This window comes from Sturnira hondurensis, unplaced genomic scaffold, assembly GCF_014824575.4.
Source record: "Sturnira hondurensis isolate 20B ecotype Veracruz unplaced genomic scaffold, ASM1482457v3 Scaffold0019006, whole genome shotgun sequence".
Classification (NCBI taxonomy): domain Eukaryota; kingdom Metazoa; phylum Chordata; class Mammalia; order Chiroptera; family Phyllostomidae; genus Sturnira; species Sturnira hondurensis.
Window position 1 is genome coordinate 3,392,900 of NW_028091637.1, and position 20,702 is coordinate 3,413,601.

Consider the following 20,702-nt stretch of genomic DNA (forward strand, 5'->3'; position numbering starts at 1 on the left):
CTAAAGATAAAGTACAGGTTTTATTTTCCTGACAGTTTTCAAAGGACAAAAACAGTTTTGTAAAGACATTTTTAATCAAGAAGAGTTTAGTCTACTAGTTGGGAAAAGCAGCAGCTCCACCATTAACTGGTATTACGTTCTAGGAACAAGGCGTTTGTTTTAAACTGAAGATTTCTGATTTGTCACAGGTTTTCACATTTTTCAGTCATCCTCATTTTTTCCTTTTGCCCCACCTATAAACATTTCTCACATGGTTCTCTTAAAACAAGCCACAGACTGCTCAGTGTTGCGCCATCTGCCCGAGTGATCCCACCCGTGTCCGCAGGTTACTGAGCACTTGCCCTGCAGCCGGTTACTGGCGTGGCGGTCAACTCTGACCGTGACACTGCTTTGCTAAGTACTCACTGATTACCAGACTGTGATGGGGGGGCTAATTTGTTTTATTAAAAAATTCCTTAAAGCAAATATAAAATAAAGATTCTATTTAGGATTCAGAAAAGCACTGTGTTTAGGTCCAGGTAAAGTGTTACATTGCAACAGCCACAGGGCCCACACAGTGCGCAGTGCCCTTCAGTGAAAGGAAAGGTCCTGTGAACTCAGCTGGATGTGCATTGTAGTCGGGAGCCCTCAGCATTCCAGTTTCCATTGAATCTCCCCTAACTGGTAACAGCAAGAAAGGCCTGGGACATAACAGCCAGGCCAGTAGTGAAAGCCTGAGCATTCTATTTTAATGAAGAACTATCCCCCCCCCCCATGTGCTATGTTTTTTAAACTACCCAGAATGGTAAAGTGGTATTTCAAAGATAGATTTGATCACCCATCCTTGAAACATTTCTTCCCGAGTTCTTACTTATTTGCTAAAACTTAGTTTTCTTTCTCCAAAGTAACCTACGTTCTTTTCTTCCAGCCGACCCCTTGGTGGGAAGTATTGCCACTCAGTATATGACCAACAGAGCAGAACATGACAGAATGGCCAGACAGTGGACCAAGAGATACGCTACATAAACTGGGTTTTCACAATTCTTACCTTATTTGTCTGTCACAGAGAGAGCTGCTTATGATTTTGAAGGGGGGGGGAGGGTGGGAGTTGGTAAAGAGTAGGGTATTTCTATAACAGATATTATTCAGTCTTATTTCTTAAGATTTTGTTGTAACTTAAGGTATCTTGCTACAGTAGACAGATTCGGTAATAGCAACATTTAAAACCGTCACTAGTTCTGCAGTGTAAGCTAAGATGTAGTATGGAGAAGACTAGACATTTGGATGCAGTTGCTTGCGGTCTGCAAATTTAAAACAGCCTGATTTTGTACAGACTACACACATGGCCATTTTATGTGACGTCCTTCCAAGACTACATACTTTTTTGTTTTAAAAAATGGAAATTTGTTTTCCCTTCTTGGAAGGGAACATTGATATTTAACAGTTTTTAAGACTATCATCTCATATATATTAAATGGACACATGGCTGTAAGACACCACATAGGAAAATGAGTAGTTATGTATTTTATTTTATATGCCAATCTATTGTGAAAAGATGAGAGGTTTAAATCAGGATGCGTGAAAACCTGTAGTAAAATACCTTAAGCTGTTAACTGTAAGGTGTGGAATAGGAGTTGCTCAGTGGATTGGTTATTTGTTGTGGGCTACTTAAGCCTGCATTTGTTACTGTGCTAATAAACAATATTAAAACAACCACCTAACACTGCGGTATTCATTTGTTTTCTTCTGCCTTTGTAGTTGGAAGATTCTTTCTTTTAAAGTTGATAGATCTTTGCTACTACAGCAACCTAGAAGTAATTGCAGACTGACTGAATTGGTATGGTACTCTAATTTATACAATAAATAACCTTGCAGGATAGATATTGAGGTGTCTTAGAAAAGATTAATCTAACCATCTTCCACAGATAAGCACAAAGTTAAACACATTTTAAAGTTACAGGTGCCATGGTGGCCGGGACATGAGAAACGGGTGCTCCTGTGGGTACATTAGTACAGCTGCGTTAGAGGGCAGTTTGGGGGGGGGGGCTAAGTGTTCTGATCTGTAGGGCGCAGCAACTCTATTTCTTTGTATCCACACCAGAGAAACCCACCCAGGAGCATGGGAGGAAGGTACACAGACATTAAGTATTTCAAAGGAATATGGTTAACTATATGCATGCCAGTCCAAGTTCACTTAAATAAATAAATAAATAAACAAACAAAACAAACTGTAGGAAACTCTAGTATATTAGTTTAGAATCATTGTGAAAGCGTTTATCCATCTATGTAAAACACATGGGAAAAAAGCCGAAGGATAAACTCACGTAAGTGGGAGAGAAGGTAGGGAATGACTTGACCATGCCTGAGTGATAATTTTTATTACCAAAAATGTATTTGTGGTGAGAAATTTTAAAGAATTATGTAGTGGCAGTACTAGCTAAACCTAAAAGCATTCCATTAAAGATGTAAAAATTTACTAGATGTTTTCACATTTCTTTGCTTGAAGAGCTTATTTCATGTTTTACAGTTAAATAGTTAACTGCTTTCACACTAAAACAACTAAGTAGCTTGCTTCCTACTTGTAAAATTAGTTATGATATTCTCAATTTGCTAAATACTGTGAACCCATTGCTCAGACCTTGCCAAAAATCTTCAGAGAACCTGGGCACAAACTTAGATATCCAACTTGAAGACTACCTGTAGCCCAATTATTTTTATGCTGTGTTTTATTCCACTTGACTACATATCCAGAAAACTATTCTAAAAGGCACAGTATTCCTTATGGAAAACAGAAGTTTTACTATCTGTATGGGCCTAAGAGTTTTCTAAAGAAAGAGTATGAGTGCATTTATACCAAACACTACCTCAAGTTATGCTAAATGTGCAATTTGAACAAAGCTAAATCATAGGTCTTGTTCTATATAGCGGATCGCCACCAGGTAAAATTCAGCTTAGTACCCAGATTGTTCACTGTTTCATCCAAGTTAGACACACAATGCCATTTTATAACTCTAAGCATTAGATGACAAATTTTTTTAAAACAAAGTTTTGTTTGAGCTAAAAATGCATAAAGTTTACAGAATGATAGCTTCTGAAACATTAAAGGGGGCACTCCTCATAGGTACATATGGGTGCTAATAGCAGGGACAAGTTTCAAGCAACCAGAAGGCAAATATATTATTTCATATCAGGCAGTAAAATAAACTTAGCCCAAACAATTACTTAAAACATAAAGTGCATTAAGTTACTACTTCCTTAGGGATTTCCAAATGACCAAAGGTAGTTGCCAGTGGCCTATTTTAAACATGTTCACAGACACTTAAAGGCAATCACTATTCGCCAAACAACCGTGACACTGACTTTCAGTTCTCAGAGCTCGAATTCCCTTTGTTTTTCCTCCCAGGCAAAGGAAAGCTCGATTTGCTCTGGGGCTGGGAAAGCTTGCTGGCTAAGAGAGTAAATGGTTCAATCAGGGTTTTCCGATCTGTGACTGTTACCTCCCACAGTCGCACCTTCTCACTTTTTGCCCATTGCTGTGCCACTTCAGCGTCCACTTGTCTCTGCTCGGAAAGATCAATTTTGTTTCCTAATACGACAATTGCTACCTGAAAGAAAATTGGACGAAAGGATCACACTTTGCCAACATTAGTTCCTAGGCAAAGTGAAGAAATAAATTGTCCCACTTAACAGACTGCTTCAACAAAACGGATTCTCAGATGTGACCTGAAGCATAAAACGGGACATGAACCTCACTCCTTCCTCACACATTTTTTGTTAAAAGTACAGATTATTAGGCTGTTGTAAATTAGCAACAGATAAAGTTACTCAACTCAGCTATGAATGGACGCTAGACTTGGGGAGATTGATCTAGGATACAGATAATGGTTTGACTGAAATGTGCCTACACTTGAGTTTCACTATGCCTGCTCTGTGCAGTTTCCGTAAATGAATGTCAAAATACACCAAGAGGACTCTGAGTTCTGCACCCCTAGAACCTGCAGAACCTAAGAGCTACGAGAATAGGAATTTTCTGTTCACATTATTCTTAGTTACACAAAATTCCCTAGCCCTGGCTGCTGTGGCTCAGTTGAGCACTGGCTTGTACATAAGGGTGGCCAGTTCCATTCTCAATCGGGGCACAGGCCTGGGTTGAGGGCCAGGTTCCCCGTCGGGGAGTGTGAGAGGCAATCACACATTGATATTTCTCTCCCTCACTTCCTCCCTCTATCTAACAAGAAATTCTTTTTAAAATAGATTTTATTTATCTTTAGAGGGTATAGGAAGGAGAGAGGGAGAGAAATATCAATGTATGGTTGCCTCTTGTGGGTCCCCTGCTGGGAACTGGCCCACAACCCAGGCATGTGCCCTGACTGGGAATTGAACCTCGATCCTTTGGTTCCCAGGCCCACGCTCAATCCACTGAGCTACACCAGCCAGGGTCAATAAAATCTTTAAAAAAATACTTATATAAAAAAAAAGTTACCTGATGCAATATTAAATACTTGTGGAGTGCATGGACCGATAGCAACATTCTACAATAATAAATGCAAGACAATCAGTCACTTAAACTTGGATGCTTACTACATACTAGGCACTATTTCAGGTGACTGAAACACAGCAGTCACCAAGCCCAGGGGAAGGAGGACGTATAATAAAGAAATTTTTAGATACTATAAAGACAGTGGGGAAGTGGAGGAAGGGCAACAGGAACTGTCAGAAGGAGCCTCTGAGGAGAAGCTTTGCACCAGAACCTTTGAGCCGAACTCCCTGTGCTGCAGGTAAGGCCATGCTTTCCTGGCAGGTGGGGAACAGGCCCCCAAGCTTGGTTTTCTTGGCAAATCTCAGACTCCTCCATTTCTCAGCAGGAGCTGTCCCTTCAAGCCCTCCCATCATTCTTCCATCACCTAGATTTTTTCACATAAATCCCCTAGTCTGACCCCCATCTCTCTCTCCTCCCTGACTGCACAAAGATTCCACTGTGTGTGTAGACGTCACAGAGTCCCCTCCCTACACCCCCCATCTCTGCTTAGAATGTGCCTGTCACTCTCCCTAGCTGAAACCTGGCTCAGCCCTGCAGTGCTCTCCCTACCACGAGGTGGGGCTGGGGAGGACATAAAGTGTCTTTGACCCTCAAAGCTGCCTGCAACACATCTTCCTTCAAAACCTCAAAACCGGAGGCTGGTGCTGCTGCTTTCTGCTACTGCCTCCTACCTGCTTTCCACTCCTGTGTTGTTGCCGCTCATTGCATACCTGGCTCATGGTCACGCCCACACTACTTTTGTCATAATTCATGGTCATTTCACTAATCACGTAGATGACCCTTCCCTGACCTTGTCTCTCAGTTCCTCGACTTCTTTAAAGATCTTAGTCAGCCTCCTGACCTCAGGCACTCACTCCCACAAACACGGCCTAGCTCTTAGTGTTGTAACTGCTCCCCTCTGTGGTCTCCACCCCAGGAATCCCACTCTGGCCTCTACCTTCCTCACACCTGAAGGCATTCTGACCACCCCAAGGACCTGCAGTCCACCGGCTCTTCCACCTCCACGCTGTCCCTCCACCCCTCCTGTGTCCTCAGTTCCAGGTTTAGGTTCTTTTAATTTGCTCCCTTGCTGTCATCCTGTTTTATGTACCAAAAAAGTTACATACTGTACGGTTCCATTTATGTGAACACTTCTGAAACGGCAAAGTTCCAGGAATGAGAACAGATGAGTGTTCGTCAGGGATTAAGCAGGGCGGTGCCGGGGCAGAAGTGTGTGTGGTTATAAAGGTAACGTGAGGGACCCTTGCGGCAGTGTTCTGTACCTTGACTGCGTAAATGTATTTGGGCTGTGATATTGTACCACAGCACGGTGCTAACAATGGGGGAAACTAGCTAAATATCACTATTATTTCTCGAAATAATAATGCATCGAAACTGTATGTGAATCTACATTACCTCAAAATACAAAGTTTAACATAAGAGTAAATGTAAAAATCTAGGTTAAGAACGCCTAGCCAGTGCCGTTAACCAGCATATTTCAGAATGGACTCCTAGAGGATGAGGAGTCAGCTTTGTGAAGGTCTGGGAAATGATCTCTGATGAGAGAGTTCCAGGCGTGAGAGCTAGCAATTGAGAAAGACTTACTAGTGGAAGAAATTTATCATATTGGGAAAACAGAAAAATGACCAGCCTCAGTGGAATCCAGGGGCAAAGGAACAAAGATAATAAGATGAAATGGACAGTCATGGGCCAAGTCATAGAAGGCTTCATAGACCATGGTAAGGATCTTATTTTTAAGTGTTAAATGGGTAGATACCTATAACTACATTTAAATTTTTTTCCTTGTTTTTTTTTCTTTTTTGTAAGGCTGAAGACAAGAATCCTATTTAGCGTAGGTAATAATAAAGAGCCCTAGGAACCAATACCACCCAACGAATTCCATAAAGGGGGAAAAAAGCCCCAGGAAACAGTGATGCCACACAACGTGAAATGAACCGACTGTGTAGTACTTGAGATGTGGGGTCATTATTAAAATTCAACTAATACATGGCAACAAGCACAGGGAGAAGAAAATACATAAAAATAAAGATTATAGGTACTGAGCATACAACTTGATGCTTTCAAAATATTTTAACTGCCCTAAATTCTATGCTATACTCTATATAGTATTATAATTCACAGCTGGCATTTTTAACATACCCACTTACCTCTTTTTTGTCTTTAAACTTATCAATTTCTTTCTTCAGAAGCTCCACTCTTTGAAAGGATTCGAGATTGTTCACACTGTACACTAGAACAAAGCCATCAGCAAATGAAAAATAATGCTTTGGCAGTTCCACGCCTTCCTGTAGGCCTCTGGTGTCATAAAGATGTAACTGTTCCTTTACTCCGCGGTCCGTTTCCACTGACGCCATATACACATCTTCCATCGTCTCACAGTCTTCCATTCCTGGGATGAAAAGGAGATGACTCTGTGTACCAACATCAAACTATTACATCGCACCAATTGTTGAGTATTTTCTTGTGCTTTAAAAGTTCTTGGCTTTCTAGGTTCCCTATTTACTACATGTAATAATCATATTTCCATTTACTAACTTCTTTATAGTTGTTACAGTAAAAGAACAAATTGCTTTTAAAAATATTTCTTCTGGCCCTGGCCAGGGATGTATCATTTTTGTTGGAGCACCATTATGTACACCAAAAGGTTGCAGGTTTGATCCCCAGTCAGGGCACATATGTAGGTTGCAGGTTCAGTCCCCAGTCAAAGGATGTAGGGGAAGCAGCTGGTCAATGTTTCTCTCTCACATCCATTTTTTGTCTCTCCCTTTCTTAAATCAATTTTTTAAAAATATTTATTTTTCTGAGAGGGAAACAGGGAAACTTGGATGTGTGAGACAGACATCAATTGATTGTTTCTTGCATGCCCCCAACTGGGGACCTGGTCCACACCCCAGGCATGTGCCCTGAGCAGGAATCGAACTGGCAACCTTTTGGTTCACAGGCCAGCACTCAACCCACTCAGTCTCACCAGCCAGGTCTCTAAAATCTATTTTAAACATATCCTTGGGTGGAGGATTCAAAAAAATACATATTCTGTAAAGAAATAAAAGTATAAATAAAAATTTAGTAATGATTTAATGCTACATATTTTTAAAAGTAACTTAAGTCAACTGAATACCTAAATTGGAAAATTAAAAGCTGATCTTAAAGTAGCTTCAACAACTAAGTGGCTCTGTTTTCTTCTCCCTCAGAGCCGAGGACAGGACCTGGGGGTAAATTTGCTGCCTTTTTTCTGTACAACTTCCACTATTTCCAGGGTTTATACTCAAAAATTTCTTTGTCCAGTCTGGGCCTGAGCACCAGGCTTTAATTCCCAAGTACCTGCTGGGCTCTTTTATGTGATCACCCTGCAAGTTCTTCAAAATAACAAAACTTCAGGTCCTCCCTCTTTGCTTTCTCCCCTTGATCACCGTCCACCTGGGCAGTCCTTCGAGTTCTCTTTAAACAAGGAAAGGTTGGGTGAACGCTACCATAAATCAGCCACTCTAATGCTGAAACCTCTGCTCAGTGCACTGCCTCCTTCCATTCCCACTGGTGTATTATCACCTGGACTGCTGCAGCAACCCAGTGAACATCTGGTGAACACCTTTATCCTTCCTAGACTCTGCTCGAATGTCAACTCTGTGGATCCTCGCCTGATTATCCCCTTCTTTCTGCTCCCGTGGTGCTTTGTATAGGTAATACCATTTAATATTTAAATCTTCCCATATCGGTCCCTTCCAAACCTGGAGTGTAAAACTTTTTGAGAGCCAGGACTGTGGCTAGTCCATCTTGATAGCTCTGAGGACTAACAACCTGACTTACACACAAAGAAAGTCCTTAGTAAATATTTGCTAAATAATGAGTTTATAATTGATGTCCCAATTTTAGCCCCCTTCTGACCTGCATGATCCTTTTAAAATGTATTCCTAGCCCCAGTTAGTTAGAGCATTGTCCTGATATGCCAAGGTTGTGGGTTCAGTCCTCAAGCAGGGCACATACAAGTATCAACCAGTGAATGCACAAATAAGTGGAACAATAAATCTCCCCATCCCGCTGCCTCCCCACCTTCCACTCAGGAAATTTTAAAAAAATTATAAATTGTATTCCTGTTTTGCTTCACTTGTGCAGACTTGTCTCTTCAAATAGTCTGTAACTCCCTTGAGAGAAAGAAAACCTGTATACATAGCAGGTATTCAATAATCATTTATTGATGGGGATTAAGAGAGATTAACACTTAAATTTTGAATTAGTGGAGATACATATAAGATAGGTATTAAATTATCCCAGTAATCACCTTCATATTTAAATACGAGCTATATCTGGAAATAANGTGGAACAATAAATCTCCCCATCCCGCTGCCTCCCCACCTTCCACTCAGGAAATTTTAAAAAAAATTATAAATTGTATTCCTGTTTTGCTTCATTTGTGCAGACTTGTCTCTTCAAATAGTCTGTAACTCCCTTGAGAGAAAGAAAACATAGCAAAGAAACATAGCAAAGAAACATAGCAAAGAAAACATAGCAGGTATTCAATAATCATTTATTGATGGGGATTAAGAGAGATTAACACTTAAATTTTGAATTAGTGGAGATACATATAAGATAGGTATTAAATTATCCTAGTAATCACCTTCATATTTAAATATGAGCTATATCTGGAAATAAAATCATATGGATAATATCCTATGCCAATAAAATATACTATATTGTAGGTTTAAAAAAACTCTTACTATAATTCTTTTAAACAACCTAAATACTGTAAAATGTTTCATTACAGGTGCCTTATATAAAATGTCTATAAGTATTAAACAAAATCTCCATGAAGTCTTAGATTAAAAGAAATAATCACATAATGATAAAGACATTGGGTCATGAGAAAACAAAAATGTACTTTCAGCATAATTCCTTACACTAAGGAATGTTCAATGTTTAGAAAGAGAAAACTATTCATATGTTTGAGTATGTATTGTCCTGTGATAAGTTAACCTCCCTTAAGGAAACTAAAGGTTACTCTATTAAAAAACAACTTAGTGGGCTTTGACTACAAAAAATTTTAAGAGCTACCAAGACCTGCCATGGTGGTTGTTTTATCTACAAAAAGCCAGCCTAGTTTCCCCCTGCCCCCCCCCCATTAAATGTAGATATTTTGAGATTTTGTTACTCTATAAATTAGCTGAAGTCATGACCCTTCCATCAGCTTTCTAGATCTCTCACACTCCATGCTACTGGCCAACAACCCCTACCCTATACCACCAGAAGACCAGGGGTACAATTTCTGGAGAGAGTACAACAAGGGGTGCTCAGACTGAGGGATAGGAGATATAAAAACTGGGCAATCAATCGGCATGCTCCTCCTGTTCCCCAAACAGTAAGGTCTTTATCCTCCGGGCAGAGGAATAGGGAGAATCTGGCCGCTGAAAAAGGTAAAATCCTAAATATGGCAATATTAGGGTTCCCCAACAAACCCCCACCCAGGTCATCTAATGAAGCTCAAAGTCATAAATCCTATCCACAGGCTTAGAGTTTTCAATAAACCTTTTCATTCTTCATTCTTAATAATGAATAGACAACATATGATTTCCAGATACCTGAGGAAAAGGAAGACAAAAAAATCAGAACATACCACCTTAGGTAAGAAAGGCTGCAAAAAAAAAAAAAAAAAAACCCCTAACAAAAAAACACACAAAACTATGCCATATTGTACTCAAACAGATACAATAATGCATCCATGAAATAAGAACAGGATACCAAAAAGTGAAAACAACATGAAAGCTGGAAAATAAAGAAAACTCTCAAAAAGTGGAACAAAATATTGGGAGATGGAAAACAGAAGAAAAAGAGATTACTAGTCTGGAAGGTCCAGCATCCAAAAAGAGTTCCAGAAAGAGAACATGAAGGAAGAAAAGCACCAGCAGAGTCATTCAGAACTGAAGAACATGCATTTCCATATTGAAAGGGCCAGATTTTCTTCATGTATTTCAACTAAACAACCTACCACAACAGATTGAATACAAAAGCAAGAAAATACAATAATCCAGCTGCCTTTCAGTAAACTGGACATTAGATTTTCAGAAATTAAATCAATGCTCTTCTCACTGAAGTTTTGGAAGATACAATTATTTTTCATAAAAATGTTATCTTAGCATGTGATAAGTTAGCAGAGCTTATCAAACTAGTTAATAAAAGAGCAATATGCCCTGGCTGGGGCAGCTCCGTGGATTGAGCACAGGCCTGGGAACCAAAGGATCAAAGTTCGATTCCCAGTCAGGGCACATGCCTGGGTTGCAGGCAGGTTCCCAGCAGGGGACCCACAAGGAACAACCATACATTGATATTTCTCTCCTCCTCTCCTTCCCTTCCGCTCTAAAGATAAATAAGTTTAAAATTTTTTTAAACAGATAGCAATATACTCTAAGATACTTGCCAGAGATAAATACTTCGAAGATCTATGATTCTACTTACATCTCTAACACAAACCTCATTTCACTCTAACTCGTAATGTCTGTCTTCCTTACTAATCCATGACCCCCTTAAAGCCAAAGATGAAGTCTTCTTCAACTCTGTATTTTCACAAGGCCCCATCACAGCCTGTGCTAGGATTTAATAATGATTTAACTCAAATGAATAAATAAATGAAAACATCCAATTCACAAAATTAGAGCATACTGCAGCAAACAGCTGTTTCTTCCATTTTAAAAACCTATCCAGCGGTATTGGAAAGTCGTGTGTGAAATAAGAATGAGATCATTCAGTGTATTCAGATCATTCAATGACTCCAAGATCACTATTCATTTTGTAAATACACAGAAAACTACATATATAAAGGATCTAACTTACAGCAAGCACCCTTGAATTTCACTCTCATAAAAGATGTTTTTTACTCTCTCCCCTATTTTTTCCTCCCTAATCTCTGTTGACTTCGGTGTCCTTCTTGGTCCCTCTGGGTACACTGTTGTGCACTGCCACCCATCATCAGGATAGTATGACCAACCAAGGACCCCTAGCAGGTCCTAGACCCTAAAGAGAAACTACAGAAAAATAACTTACCAATAGTATGATTCCCATAAAGGAGCTGCTCCAAAATTGCTGTTTTCCCCACAGACAGCAAGCCGCAAACCACAACCTTGCAGCCCTTTCCCATCTTCTCTCAGGCTACCACTGTAAAGAGAACAGAAGATCTTTAAAACCGTATATGGTTGCCCTGGCTGGAGTCATTCTGTTGGGAAGAGCATGGCCTCCATACTCCGTGGTTATGGATTTGATCCCCCGGTCAGAGCACATGCAAGAATCAACCAATAAGTGCATGAATTAGTGAAACAAATCAATCATGTCTCTGTCCCCTTCCCTCTGGCTCTAAAATCAGTAAGTAAAAAAAATTTTTTAATTGTATATAGTTGAAATCAACTTTTTTTTTCTATGTTGAAATTTAGTAATACATACACAGGGGATTTCAAATATAAAAAAGAATACATAGCCCTGGCTGGTGTGGCTCAGTGGATTGAGCACTGCGCGGTGAACTAAAGGGTCACTGGTTCAATTCCCAGTCAGGACACATGCCTGGGTTGCAGGCCACATCCCTGGTAGTGGGCCTGTGAGAGGCAACCACACATTGATATTTCTCTCCCTCCCTTTCTTCCTCCCTTCCCCTTTCTCTAAAAATAAATAAATAAAATCTTTTAAAAAAATGTAAAGGGCCCTGGCTGGTGTAGCTCAGTGGATTGAGCACGGGCCTGCGAACTAGAGTATCGCGGTTTGGTTCCCAGTCAGGGCATATGCCTGGGTTGCAGGCCAGCTCCCAGCAGGGGAGACACATGAGAGGCAACCATACATTGGTGTTTCTCTCCCTCTCTCCTTCCCTTCCCCTCTAGGTTCCCTATTTACTGCATGCAATAATCATATTTCCATTTACTAACTTCTTTATAGTTGTTATAGTAAAAGATTTTAAATAAATAAATTCTTTAAAAAAGTTTAAAGGAACGTGCTACCTAACCACATAGGAAGAGGATTAAAAAAAAAATCTTCCAAAGGATAAGAAAAAATGCTGGCAGCAGGGAACGATTCTGTAATCAGAAAGGTTGCTATGGGGACATAAGTTCTGATTCTCTATTGTTATTTCCCCTTCCTCTGAAATCTCTTAACCCCAACTGAATTTATAAATACCAATCCTTATGTCATCTCTCCTTCCTGTTCAGTCAATGATCCTGCACCACACATTACATCAATCTAAAAAAAAATTCTCAAGTGCTTAAAAAAGGCAGACACATACTGTACTTGAGTGAAACAGACAGTTTTAAGAAAAAAACACCTAACAGCAGCAATACACCCCCGTAAAAGGGAGGCAAATACGAGTCCTGGGGACTGCAGCAAACTGGGAAAGTGCTGAAACCAACAGAATCCTGAGTAGTTCAGAAATCAAATGTTCCAGAGTTTTAAAGTGGTCTCAATACATCTGCTTTAAAAGTGGCATACTACCATTGTACTTTGATCACTCATATTAGGATTAGCAGATAAAGTTTGTTTCAAATGTGTACATTTTATGTGTACCTGTAAATAAATACCGTATTTTGCCCTGGCTGGTGTAGCTCAGTGGATTGAGCACGGGCCTGTGAAGCAAAGGGTTGCTGGTTCGATTCCCAGTCAGGGCACATGCCTGGGTTGCAGGCCAGGTCCCCAGTCGGGGACACATGAGAGGCAACCACACATTGATGTTTCTCTCCCACTCTTTCTCCTTCCTGTCCCCTCTCTCTAAAAGTAAATAAATAAAATATTTAAAAAAATAAATAAATACCGTATTTTGCTGTGTATCATGCACACTCACATTTTTGTGTGCATGATACACAGGATTATTATGCCCGTTACTATGCCTATCGAATGCAATCACTGCACCCATGTATAATGCACATCCTTATTTTTCCCTAAAAAATATGTGCAAAAACATGCACATTATACATGGCAAAATTGGGAGGGCAAGGTTGTTTCAGTATTCCGCAGCAATCTCCATCAAGGGTAGAGAGTAAAAGGAACTGAACAGAGGTAACTCAAACACTAGGTAAGGATTTTAAGGCTTTTTAGGAAACAAGGAAAGAGATAAGATAGAATAGACCAGTTCAATATTTTACATCATTAAAAAGGAAAAAAGACGCAACGATGTGTGGTTGATTGAAGCGCAGCTGAGATGTTCTAGGCGGCCAGCTGTCTTCGAGGGGGAAACAATACTACATAAAGCTGAAGATCAGTGGCCTGTTACCATCAATTAGGTAGTTTGAATTCTTTAATAAATTAAAATTTACCATAAGGCCTTGCGTGAAGAACATTAAATACACATTGAAAAATACTTTATTTTCTATATATGGCAACAATGGCAAGGACTCATATTCCATATAAGGAAGTAGTTATGCTTATATACACCCAGATTTACAAACAAAAACTACTAAAAGCTTAATTCTTTAAGCATTATAATATTTAATAATTCACAAACATGATAAACACACACCATTTCATTCTAAAAACAAAAAAGAGGCCATCTGCAGCACCCTGCATGGGCACTGAATCATGGTAGTGGATCCTGGGGGTGTCCAAGTCTCTTATGTAAATCTAGGTTGGAAGAGTTCGAAAGAGCACATGGATTATGACCTTTAACCTTCCTGATGCTATGAATGGCAACTACATTGACCCCGAGGTTAACAAAAAAAAGCAATAGTCGGAGCTACTCGTTACAGTCCCTACCCTCAGAAACTGCTGGACAATAAAATTCAGTCCATGACCTAGTAAAACTCATCTGATACAAATAACTAAGAAAATGTGCTAAACAGGCAAAACCCAGTGCAGCTTGAAATACATATTGCTTTGCTTTATAGGCTAGTTAATAATTTTGCTAGAGAATAGCCCTGGCTGGTGTTGCTCAGAGGACTGAGTACAGGCCTGCGAACTGAAAGGTCAGTGGTTCGATTCCCAGTCAGGGCATGAGCCTGTGTTTCAGGCCAGGCCCCCAGTAGGGAGGGGGGTGCATGAGAGCACACCTTGATGTTCCCTACACCTCTCTAAAAATAAATAAATAAAATCTTCAAAAAAATTATCTTGCTAGAGAATAAAAACTTGACCTGGTTCATTCCTGTGGATAACACTGAGCTTAGTCAGTATTGTCTTTAAAGAGCCAATCAGAAATAGGTGCCCAAAATATCAGTACTTCTGGTTATTCTACCTTTGGAAATCATTCTACTTTTATAAAGAAAACACAACCATTTTACACAGTTAAGTTTTTCCCATGTGATGTTTACATCACAACACCTATAATATCTATGATGTTAATATGTTTCAGTATGTTTACATCATAAGATCTATACATCGCATGAAGATACTTGTATATGTTTACATAAAAATACAGTGTACACATTCAAATACACATTAAATATACATTAAAGTATTTTATGTAAACATACTGTGTACAATAATTTTACTATCAATATATGAATATATTTATATACATAAACATACATTAAAAGGGGGTTGCAAACAGTATTATTGCACATGAACTTACCATTCTTTTATTCATTTAATAAATATTTATACTAAGGGTTTATCTAGTGCCAGGCATTAGAAACAAACTAGGGAGCAAGACTAGAAATGATCGGTACCCTCAGAAATGTCAAAATCAATTAGAAATACTAATCTAAATCTTGCAAAAATAACAGAAACTGCAAATTAAGAAACAAAACTACAAAATCTAACTAAGAAATTAGCAATGGTTATTCACATTGCCAGACTCTCCTTTCCAAATGAGTCACCAAATTATGCAAACAGTGTTGACGTATTTTTCTCACACCCCACTTCTGGTCGGTCAGAAAGTCCTCTCTACCTTTTAAACATCCAGGTGGACCACTTACCAGCTCCATCACTCGGACACAGTGAAGTGTCCGAGGGGCCAACTTCACTCACCTGGTCTTAAAGAGATTCGTGTCATAAGTTTCCAAACCAGGGAGTATTTCACTGGACAAAAGAAAAGGATTTTGTAGCTGTGATGAAACTAAGACCATTGAAATGGGGAGATTATCCCGGATTATCTAGGTGGACCCAATGTAATCACACCTGTCTTTGTTCGAGGGGGAGACAAGAAAGTGATAGGCTGCTTGGAAGATATCATCCTGCTGTCTCTGAAGATGAAAGAAGGGAGCAGGAGCCAAGAAATACCGGTGGTCTCTAGAAGCTGGAAAAGGTTAAGAAATAAATTTCCCCGTACTGCCTCTAAAATGAACACAGCCTTACTGACACTTTGACTGGAGCCTAGTGAGATTTCTGACCCGCAGAACTGTAAGAACAAATCTGTGTTCTTTTACACCAGTATATTTGCTGTAATTTGTCAAAGCAGCAGTAAAATACTAATATAGCCTCCTCACTGGTCTTTCTGTGTCCACTTTTCCCCTTCTTTCTTTTAGCCTCAAAACTACGATCCAAATTGATGCTTTAAAAATGTGCGAGTCGCATCGTTATCCTTCTCAAAATCTTTCCGTGGTTTCCAATCTTAAACAGTACGGACACCCAAAGTCTTCCTAAGAACCTTCAACTCTCTGGTTCCCCAGCGGTTCATCGCAGCCATACTGCCTCTCTGCTGTTCCAGTATTAATCCAAGCATACTCCGGCCTTGGCACTGGTCCCTCCGACTGAGTAAGTCCCCACATCTCCACAGCTCACATCCTTCAGGTCTCTTCTCTTAACGTTCCTTCTCAGAAAAGACTTGCCCTGAACACTCCATTCAAAATTTCCACCGGTACCCCAACACTCCCTATCTCCTACCTCCCTTACCGGCTGTGCTTAGCACTTACCGCCCAGTACTTCCTCTTACTATGTTTATGGCCCATTTCCAAGAAAGACAGCAGTTCTGCCTTGACCATTGCTGCACCCCCAGCGGTTGGGATACTACCTGGCACATATCAGACACTTCAAAAATATTTGTTAATTGAATCAACGAATTATGTGAGGACTCTCCTAATGGTAAAGCTGCGGTTAAAAAAAAAATAAAAAGGAGAAAGGAAAGTAGGAAATAGGAGCGAAATAACCAAAACCGCTAATGATAGAAGATAAGTATGATTCTCTTAACCCTTGGCCACACCTAAACTTAGAATTTCTAGAATTAAACCACACGACTGTATCAAAAATGAAAATATTCTGGAGACGCCAAAAAGCTAGTAAACCATTTTGTCAATAACGAACGCAACACAAAATGTCAGCATTTTCTCGGCATTTCTTCCCTAAACACTCGCACCTGCCAACCACATCTTAGCAAATAAATATTACGCCTTTCTTTAAAAAAAAAAAAGAAACAAAAACAACAAAACTGTGGTCGACGTTGTAATATTGAAACCACATCTCTACGCAGGAAAGACATGGGAATGACAAGGCACCGAGCCACTCGCGCTCTCCTTCCCTGGACCCTTTTAGAGCAAAATACCTCGGAACCGGGCCTGCAGGGGCTAAAGCCCTAACTGGCCGGCAGGAGGGTGGGGAAGGGTGCTCATGGACCCTTAGCCACAAAGCTCCCGTCACGGACACATCATCTGGCGGCTGGGGCACCTTCGAGAACCACCTCGCGGCCCCAGACTTCTGCGCCCGTCCCAGGGTAGAACGGGGACAGCGCTTCCCGCAGCGACCCCTAAAAGCGAGGAGCCTGCAGTGCGTGAAACATACCCGTACACCAAAGTGCCACAGACCTACACACTTCGCAGACCCCGAAGAAAGCGACGTGTAGGCTGCGAGGCTCCAAGGCGGGTTTTAGCCACTGGAGCCCCGCCCCCAACTTGTCTCTCCGGACAGTGGCTCCCGAGGGCTCGCAAGTCGAAGCCTTTGCCGAGGACCGTCGCCAGGAGCAGCAGGGGGCGGGACAAAAGTGAACGCTGTGTCCAATCTCAGCCGAACTCCGCCTACCAGTCTCTCTCGCTCTCGCTCCTCCCTCCCTCCCGGAACTACAAGTTCCATGAGGCTCTAGGGCGCCGCAGCTTTCACCGGAAAAAGTTTCGCTTATAGTAGGGGAGGAGCCAAAAGGGATTGTGGGAGAAAGGTTCTTCCTTTCCATCTGGCCGCAGCCATAAGGTAAGCTGTGTCGGAGATGTTCACTTTTTCATCCACCGCGGATCTCCCTTCACCTGAGCCATCCAGGCTTAGGGGTCCTACGTCCTCGGAGCTTTTCCTCTTTGCAGTGCGGCGCGAATTTGATCAGGATGCGGGGCAGCGGGGATATGGAGAGGCGGCCGCCGGGGCGGACTGGGGGTTGATGTGATGGCGGCGCGAATTCGAGCTGGGCCCACAGTGTAAAGGAAAGGAAGGCGTGGGAATGAGAGGAGTCTGGGCTGGGTCTTCCTAAAGCGAGCCCGGCCGGGTAGATAGAGTAACTGCTTTTTCCTAGAGAGTTAATCGTCCGCGGCGGCAAAATCTTTTCCTGTATGGTTGGCGAAGTCTTTTTGCAGATTGGGCCCGGCCCTTGGGGACGCTGTGTGCCGCAGTCATCCGCCCCCCTCAGGGCCCAAGTCTAGCGCCATTTATTCGTCCAGCAAAAATGTTTTTCTTTTGTGCGCTGCGCCGCGCTGGCGTCGCGGGGGTAACTGAGCGCCGCTTTCCACGAGCGCAGAGGAGGGGTTTAGGCTGGCTGTGCACTGCAGTTTGTGCAGAGCCATTTTCACCCTCCGTGGTTTCCTTGCGGCGGGGAACTAAGATGGACGGTCGGTCTCGTTTACTTTAAATGGAGGACGCTTTTAAATACTCTTTTTTTTCCCCCCTTTCCTCGAAGGTAAGCCAAGATGGGCGCTTACAAGTACATCCAGGAGCTATGGAGGAAGAAGCAGTCCGATGTGATGCGCTTCCTTCTCCGGGTGCGCTGCTGGCAGTACCGCCAGCTCTCCGCGCTCCACAGGGCCCCCCGCCCCACCAGGCCCGATAAAGCGCGCAGGCTGGGATACAAGGCCAAGCAAGGTGAGAGGTCTCTGCCTGGGTGTTGGGATAAAATTGGGTTCCCTGGGAAAAGCTAGAAACCGTGATTAGAAAGAGCTATTTCCCTGATGTAAACCTTCACATGGGGCCTTCAATGAAAATATTGAAATTGTTTAGCAGCAGATGACAGCATGCAATTATATCAAGTGTCGTATAGGTTACACAAATTTGTATGAGCCTGGGCTAAAGCCCAGTAACAGTCTAGAGTGGAAATGAGAAGTTACTCTATCTCCATTTGTGGTTAACAAATTCTTCTGTTTCCATGGTTTACATAATAATTGATATACAGCCTGAATATATTTGCTATAAGCAGAAATGACATGTCGAGTCATTCTGTGGCTTTTATAAGACCACCGTAATTTTTGTTTATAGGTTATGTCATATATCGGATTCGCGTGCGCCGTGGGGGCCGCAAGCGCCCTGTCCCGAAGGGTGCGACCTATGGCAAGCCTGTCCATCATGGGGTTAACCAGCTGAAGTTTGCCAGAAGCCTGCAGTCTGTTGCTGAGGTAAGTGGTTTTTGAGTAGTTGATAGGTCACCTCCTGGAGATTGTATACAAGGATTTGTGTGGTTTTTTGATGGCTAACTTGTGCCTAGGCCAGCCCTTTTTGTTTTAGAAGCTTTAGTTACTAATCTTGGTTAAGAGTTTCGGTCAAAGGCGAAACTTTGTATGTCTTTGTTACTAATTTGTTTTTGCTCGGGTGTATATCGGAGAGTTAGTGTGAATCTGGAACCTAAGCTTTCAAGGGTAGTAAACTTGGTCTGGAAGAGCACATTTCCCCAGGTGTATGGAAGATGTGTGCTTTTAAAAGGCAAAGAAGGCTATACCACTGGCCTGCAGAGTCTAAAATACGCAAAATATTAAGGTTTTCTATATATATAAAGGTTTGCTGACACCCTTTGTTGTATTAGAGAAGAGACAAAGTTCCAGAATCCTAAATTTTGTTAGCCAGAGTCTTAACATTTAAGCCTTAAGGGCATTCACAAATCCCAGTCATTAGGCAGGGGGGAATAATAGGGAATAGTAAGTTTACCTTTTCATACTTGCTAATAACACCTCAGTCTCTTGTATAGAGGTGAACTGAAGGAAATCTTGGTTTCTAATTTCTGTGGGAAATGTAGAAGACTAACCCTTTTTCCTCTTCTAGGAGCGAGCTGGGCGTCACTGTGGGGCTCTGAGAGTCCTGAATTCTTACTGGGTTGGTGAAGATTCCACATACAAATTCTTTGAGGTTATCCTCATTGATCCATTCCATAAGGCTATCAGGAGGAATCCTGACACCCAGTGGATCACCAAACCAGTCCACAAGCACAGGGAGATGCGAGGGCTGACATCTGCAGGCCGCAAGAGCCGTGGCCTTGGGAAGGGCCACAAGTTCCACCACACTATTGGTGGTTCTCGCCGTGCAGCTTGGAGAAGGCGCAATACTCTCCAGCTCCACCGTTACCGCTAATACGTATCATGTTTGTAAAATTCTTACCTAATAAACAATTTAGGACAGTCATGTCTGCTTAAAAGTGTTCTTTAATTTGTTGAAACTAGTTGTCTGCAGATTGTTTCGTGAATGCATTGTCAAATTATGAAAGTTAAAGTGCAATAATGTTTGAAGACTATAAGTGATGGTGTATCTTGTTTCTCATAAGATAAACACTTGTTTTTGCTTTATCTCAGCGATTTTCAACATTTTTTTCATCTGTGACACACCAAAATGTGTATTAGTTTTTTGCTGGTCTGATAAAAAAGGTATAATTTTGATTTATTCACATCAGGTGGCTATTGTTGTGTTGGCTGTTGTCATTTTTTTAATTTGACAATCTAAGGGGAAAGAGGTCAATGCCCCTGGCTAAATAATGCATGTTTTAAAAATCCTTGCAACACACCAGTGTGCCATGGCACACCAGTTGAAAATCGCTACTTTTTCTTGTTAGGGAGTTTTCTATGTCAGTGTTTAAAATGCTGTTTGCTATGATAGGTGTAAAATAAATTCTGTGAAAAAGGAGTACAGAACTAGCTGTGTAGATTTGTTGATGCATGTGATGAAACCTACAGCTTTACTGGGATAATGCAGTACTCTGCTGGTGTATTCTCAAGGGGCTTTTTTTAAGTTGAGTTTTGCTTGGAAATGCAAAAGATAACCTGCTCTCATAATCCTATGCAGAAAAATGAAAGTTATCTAAGGGGTCCATATTTTTAGATTAACCTAATATAACTGCTCGTCTGAA

The 20,702-nt window shown here is 41.2% G+C and overlaps 3 protein-coding genes across 4 annotated transcripts in view; 2 read left to right on the forward strand and 1 right to left on the reverse strand.

Moving 5' to 3' along the window:
* The window catches only part of UBE2E1 (ubiquitin conjugating enzyme E2 E1), a 71,444-nt gene extending 69,752 nt beyond the window's left edge, over window positions 1-1,692 (forward strand). Inside the window, exon 6 of the mRNA XM_037070759.1 lies at window positions 908-1,692. Coding sequence (XP_036926654.1) covers window positions 908-1,005 — 98 coding nt within the window. The 3' untranslated portion in view covers window positions 1,006-1,692. The remainder of the gene's footprint in view (window positions 1-907) is intronic.
* Window positions 29-17,405, reverse strand: NKIRAS1 (NFKB inhibitor interacting Ras like 1). Of its 2 annotated transcripts, XM_037070760.1 has the most exons (5): window positions 17,183-17,405; window positions 11,549-11,659; window positions 6,667-6,908; window positions 893-3,584; window positions 29-857 (listed from the first exon to the last, which is right to left on the reverse strand). In XM_037070760.1, the coding sequence occupies exons 2-4, from the start codon at window positions 11,640-11,642 to the stop codon at window positions 3,342-3,344; spliced, it is 579 nt and encodes a 192-aa protein (XP_036926655.1). In that variant the 5' UTR covers window positions 11,643-11,659; window positions 17,183-17,405; the 3' UTR covers window positions 29-857; window positions 893-3,341. The 2 variants fall into 2 exon arrangements, with proteins under 2 accessions (XP_036926655.1, XP_036926656.1); XM_037070761.1 differs by lacking the exon at window positions 17,183-17,405 and having other exon boundaries at window positions 6,667-6,930; window positions 11,549-11,653.
* Window positions 17,406-17,483: 78 nt separating this feature from the next.
* RPL15 (ribosomal protein L15) lies at window positions 17,484-19,984 on the forward strand. The gene is made up of 4 exons (XM_037070758.1): window positions 17,484-17,584; window positions 18,279-18,460; window positions 18,851-18,987; window positions 19,628-19,984. Exons 2-4 carry the CDS (start codon window positions 18,289-18,291, stop codon window positions 19,931-19,933), a joined length of 615 nt encoding a protein of 204 aa, XP_036926653.1. The 5' UTR covers window positions 17,484-17,584; window positions 18,279-18,288; the 3' UTR covers window positions 19,934-19,984.
* The last annotated feature ends 718 nt before the right edge of the window (window positions 19,985-20,702 follow it).

Bases quoted from the DNA above. Each gene is read 5' to 3' on its own strand.
- NKIRAS1 (XM_037070760.1), bottom strand. From the start codon at position 11,642: ATGGGAAAGGGCTGCAAGGTTGTGGTTTGCGGCTTGCTGTCTGTGGGG. The intron at 6,909-11,548 runs GTAAGTTATTTT...TTTTCATCCCAG, and splicing joins TTATGGGAATCATACTATTG to GAATGGAAGACTGTGAGACG. The intron at 3,585-6,666 runs GTAAGTGGGTAT...ATTTTCTTTCAG, and splicing joins AGTTTAAAGACAAAAAAGAG to GTAGCAATTGTCGTATTAGG.
- RPL15 (XM_037070758.1), top strand. From the start codon at position 18,289: ATGGGCGCTTACAAGTACATCCAGGAGCTATGGAGGAAGAAGCAGTCC. The intron at 18,461-18,850 runs GTGAGAGGTCTC...TTTTGTTTATAG, and splicing joins GGGATACAAGGCCAAGCAAG to GTTATGTCATATATCGGATT. The intron at 18,988-19,627 runs GTAAGTGGTTTT...TTCCTCTTCTAG, and splicing joins GCCTGCAGTCTGTTGCTGAG to GAGCGAGCTGGGCGTCACTG.